The sequence below is a fragment of the Pristis pectinata genome, chromosome 5 (assembly GCF_009764475.1).
Source record: "Pristis pectinata isolate sPriPec2 chromosome 5, sPriPec2.1.pri, whole genome shotgun sequence".
In the NCBI taxonomy this organism is placed as follows: Eukaryota; Metazoa; Chordata; class Chondrichthyes; order Rhinopristiformes; family Pristidae; genus Pristis; species Pristis pectinata.
Window position 1 is genome coordinate 68,345,244 of NC_067409.1, and position 5,384 is coordinate 68,350,627.

General features: G+C 40.4%; 1 protein-coding gene across 1 annotated transcript; it reads left to right on the forward strand.

The window, feature by feature from the left end:
* The first annotated feature begins 1,199 nt into the window (after nt 1-1,199).
* Nucleotides 1,200-3,803, forward strand: LOC127570975 (interleukin-6-like). The gene is made up of 5 exons (XM_052016944.1): nt 1,200-1,221; nt 1,319-1,482; nt 1,590-1,703; nt 3,376-3,522; nt 3,618-3,803. The coding sequence occupies exons 1-5, from the start codon at nt 1,206-1,208 to the stop codon at nt 3,801-3,803; spliced, it is 627 nt and encodes a 208-aa protein (XP_051872904.1). The 5' UTR covers nt 1,200-1,205.
* Nucleotides 3,804-5,384: the final 1,581 nt, after the last annotated feature.

The window sequence follows — 5,384 nt, forward strand, 5'->3', positions numbered from 1 at the left end:
ACTTACAAATGCAAAGAAATGTAAGACTCTCTTACATGAGTACCATAGAACTTCTCCAATCAAGATGTCTCCAGTTAAGCAGGGAAGGATGCAGTATTGGATACAGCTCTGAGAAGTAAAGTAGGACAAGTGCTGGGTTACCTCAGCCCCATATTGAATCATTACAGTTTAAAGTTCTCTTTAGATCTTTAAGGAAAGACAGGTAGCACTTTTCACAAGCTCAGCGCATTTTAAAGCCTATAAGTAATTTTTGGAGAAGTAGTCATCTGTTGAAGTGTAAAGAACACAGAAGATAATTCCCAAACACCATGTTCCCACAGACACTAACGTTTCTTTTATTTTTGAATAACAGATAAATATTGGTTTTGAAACAGGCAGAGCTCCCATATTCTTTTTCAGATAGTAACAAAGAATCTTGAGAAGGTAGAAGGGACCCTAAAAGACAACACATCCAACACGTTAGCCCTCTCTTAGTATAACAATTAAGTATCAGAATACATTATGTCCATATAGCTCTGGAATAGGAGTTGAACCCACAAACTTTCCAATCAAAGGCAACCCACAGAGTCACATTTGGCAACTTGCTTCTGATCATTCCATTACATCACACAAATTGCTTCCAATGAAGAGGTAACAAGAGCGTGGGTAAGAAATGGAGAAGTGGAAGAGCTGAGACAAAATCAGGTGAAGTGGAAGTAAAAACCTTTGAGAACATGGGGTCTGAAATTCATTCTCCCTGGTTCAGCTGTCTGTTCACGGGAACAGAATACAACAAAATGTTATAAAGAACTGCATTATTTTCACCAGGAGGAATTCTTTCCTCAAAGAGCTCCACCCAGACTTCCCTCTGACGAGTTGTGAAATAACTGTGGTAAAACTTTGGAAATTATGGAACTTAATTTCAATTGGTCACCTTTCAGGAATGTTGCATAATGAAAAAAAACACGAATAACTGAAGCAAGCGTTGCCCATCCTACGGGTGGTAATAATTACTGAGGTCACCTATTTGTAAATTTAGGACGCGTTGTTGTAAGTGACAGTGCCACATTGCTGAAATTAATTTAAAAAAGTTTACAGCTTTGACGTCAGTACAATTGTCTTACAAATATTGGATTTCCCCCAAAGATGGCGATTAATAAATAGTGGGGATAAAAGAGCTGGGGGAAGCTAAACATCTTAGACCTTTGTAGGAAGGGGAACCCAAGATGAGACTTGCTCAAAGTTAGTGAACAAAGCCTCCGGTTATCTGTCCATGTCTCATTTCAGTGAGTCTGCCGGAAGCGGGAATTCTTATTCCGTTCTGTCTCTTTTCCTGCAGGTTTTTACCTACTATTGCTGGTGTGTGGAAAGGTCGCCGCTTTTCCCGTGACGGAGTCGGTGCAAACGGCGGAGCGGTCACCTGCACCAGCCCTGAGCTGTGCAACGTGCGACTCTCTGGCGCTGCAGATCCAGAGCTCGGCGGCAGAACTCCGCGACTCTCAGGTGAGTGAGAAGCGCTGACAGCCGAGGGGCTGGAGCCCCGCAGTCTTTGCCTTGGTCCTTATTCACCTGCTCACTTATTCACTGTCTGACCTTTCTTCCCCCTGCAGCTGTGTGAGTATTTCTCCTTCTGTGACGGGGACCAGGGCTCGCTGCTCACCTACGACTTCAACCTGCCGCAAATCCGAGCTCAGGACAGATGCACAAAGATCAGTTTCCATAAGGTGAGCGAGAGCCGGTGAGAGCAGCAGTTGCACAGTGGATTCAGGTTCGCCCTGCACCCAGTGTCCAGCAGTGACTCTGGTCGCCTTGCACACTCTCCATTGTATCGTTTTATGATCTGAGCGACTACAGTTTGCAGCATCACCAGTTGTTGCTGCTTCGCGGAAGGCCAGTGGTTCAGACGGTGCAGGACTGCCTCCTAGAGCTGAACTAACGCCACTAACCCTGGCAATCAGCCACTGGAGTTTCAGTCAAGAACTGGATTGGGTGAATGCAAGATCTGCTGTCGGGAAATACCGGCATTGTCAACCCCAGGGAACTGTTAACAGTGATATTGCAAGCGACACGCTTGGGGTCATGTGGGGAGAGATTTCCTCTGCAGTGCTGCTGATATAAATACTTGGTTTTCGATTCCAGTACTTTCACGGCACAATAAACAGCTTTCCTGCCCAGGTACGGGTATTTTTTAAGGGCCACGTTTGGGGGGAGGGGTCAAATGGGATGCTGTATTTTACATTCAAACGTGATGCTGTATTTTACATTCGTGATTCTGATTTTCAATGTTGGGCTTGCTATAGAGAGACACCAAGGAAGGCTCAGGTGATTAGTTCCTGGAATGGAGAGGTTTTCCAATGAGTGGAGTTAAAGCCAATGTTCTACAGTTTGGAAGAATGAGAGGTGATCTCATTGAAACATCCAAAATTTTTACACAGCTTGACAGGATTGATGCAGAGATGATGTTTCTTCCGGCAGGGGCGTTTGAAAATAGGGGAACCACAGTCTCAAAATGAAGGGGTTGACCATTCAGGGCAGATGAGTGGAAATTTCTTCACCCAGAGGGTGTGAATCTTCTGGAGATGGCTTTGAAAACTCAGTCACGAAAGATATTCAAGAGAGTGATTCATAGATTTCTGGATATTGGAGGAATCAAGGGATTTGAGGTTTGTACATGAAAAAGACACTGAGGTAAAAGATCAGCTGTGATCTTATTGAATGGCAGAGCAGTCATGAGGAGCTGAATGAGCTACTCGTGCTTCTACTGAACAAGTCTTACAGATCTGTATTTAAAAAAAATAAATCAGAACAAGCGATAAATTTGCATCTGAATCAAAAATCCACTTTAGTTTTACTGATTTAACTTTGGTGATAGAAGTATCCTCATTAGGCCCTGTGGTCTAACAGTATCATTTAGGCACCTATACATGCCACTGCAACTTTGTCAAATGTTAGACAACAAGTTTATATCCACTAATAAGCATATTAGTTTCCTTGATAATCCTCCTTAGTTTGACACATTTACACCAATGTGTGAAGATTGCACTTTCTCTCTGTGATGGTGCAGGTTTCCTCTGGGTCAGTAGATTAACTGATAATCATAAATCATCCCTAGTGTGTAGGTGAGTGGTAGAATCTGAGGGAAATTGATAGGAATGTGGGGAGAATAAAATGGGGTTTGTATAGGATTACTGTAAATGGGTGCTTGATGGTCAGTACAAACTCAATGAATTGCAAGATTTGTTTACATACTATATGATTCCAAAATTTACCCTGTCATGCTGGTGAGCTAAACCTGAAGAAGAGAGTAATGCATAAACTTTAATATCCAAATGTCTTGCTGAAACATAACAATCAACTGCACTAAAATTTCATGTCATTGATTATTTTTTTTTACAGGAAACATGCCTCAAAGCAATTGCAGCAGGTCTCCAAAACTACAACCATTTTTTATTGTTGGTGGAAAGATCCATCATGGGTTCAAATAATCAAATGATATGGATGCGATCCAGCACCCAGCGTCTGACTGAACTGGTAATGCACCAGGTAAGTATAAATTGAACCAGTTACTAAACAGCCCACTATGGTCAAGGAATGTGAAATTTCAAATCACCAACCCTCTTGCTCCCTTTATATTTCAGTTAAATGTCGAGTTTGACATCAGTAACAAGAGCGAGAGTGAATCGGAAGCTTCTGCCTTCGGCTTGGTGTCGAAAACAGACTGGAACAGACAAGTGAACACACATGTCATCCTGCGAGACTTCACCCGGTTCATGGAGAAATCATCCCGAGCCCTTCGCTTCATGAATTCAGTAATGAATTTGTGAATTAAGACAACAAAAACCCTCACTGTATGAACGTTATAGTTCAGCATAGGCTACAGAAATCTACAGTCAAAGTGGATGAATGTTGTTCTGTAAAAGAACTGAATAGATTTTTTTAAAATTTTATTTACAGCGTAATAACAGGCCCTTCTGGCCCAACGAGTCTGCGCCGCCCATTTTAAACCCCCAAATTAACCTACCCGTACGTCTTTAGAACATGGGAGGAAACCGGAGCACCCGGAGGAAACCCATGCAGGCACAGGAGAATGCACAAACTCCTTACAGACAGTGACGGGAATCGAATCCTGGTCGCTGGCGCTGTAATAGCGTTGCGCTAACTGCTACGCTACCATGCCGCTCTGCACTGTCACTGTAAACTTAAAAGTTGGATGCTTTTCGTTGTACCAGTTTTAATAACAGTATTTATTAAAGGGGTAATTATCAGTTTCATAAAATTGTTGAGAAACTATTTGCGTATTGGGGCTCACCTGCATTATCATGAGACAATTTGCATAGTGTTGTAAAATTATTGGAAATAGCAAGAAGTCATTTGTGTGAATCCATTGAACAAAAATGTTTCCTAGCATTTCCTAAAGAAAATTCCCTCTCTGACAAACAATGATGTCACATTTAGAAGTTTGTAGATTGCCAACATATTGATGTTTCAGGTAGTGATATAATAATATAATATTTTTAGTGTTTTATAAATTGTTAATGTAATGTTTATGATAAATATTACAGAATCCCAACTTCTTGAAAAAAAATAATTTAATTTATTAAATATATTGCATCTATTTACTTAATAGTTTAAAAGTCAGATTATAAATATTTTTTATTTTGTATTTCAATTAAATATTTAATTTTATTTATTACTGTGATGCTGTTGGAAAACTCTGTTCAGTGCCACATGTTATATTTATATTTATGTTGGCGCCGGAAGCGTGGTGACACTTGCAGGTAGTCCCCAGAACACTCTACACAAAAAGATGCATTTCACTGTGTGTTTCAATGTACATGTGACTAATAAAGATATCTTATAAATGTCTGAAGACCAGAGTTTGTAAAGAACATGAGTGAAAGAATTTGAAGTGAATGTTGGCCGGCTGTATATTGGGTGGCAGATGTGTTTTCACCTGTTTTGTATTACTGACAGGCTCAAATTCTACCACAATTATATAATTGCTACTGGGTATTTAAAATTCTATTAGCTTTGAAGTAACAATTTGACATATTTTGATAATGATGCAGTTTTGAACCTTCATTAACTTTCCTTCCTTCTTTTGTTTCCCTATCCTCTATCCCTGCATGGATAGTTTGTCAGTTCCCTGCCTCTGATGTGCACTACATGCACGATTCTCCCAAGACAGTATTCAATGAATGAATATTTAATCAATATTCAATATCCAGATGAAGGGTCTTGACCTGAAATGTTGACTATCCATTTCCCTCTATGGATGCTGCCTGACCCGCTGAGTTCCTCCAGCATCTTTTGTGTTGCTCCACTATATTCAATAAATTAAATAATTGAAACAATTGGGTAAAACCTCTGGGATGGCAAAGGAAAAAATGAAGAAATAAATGCTG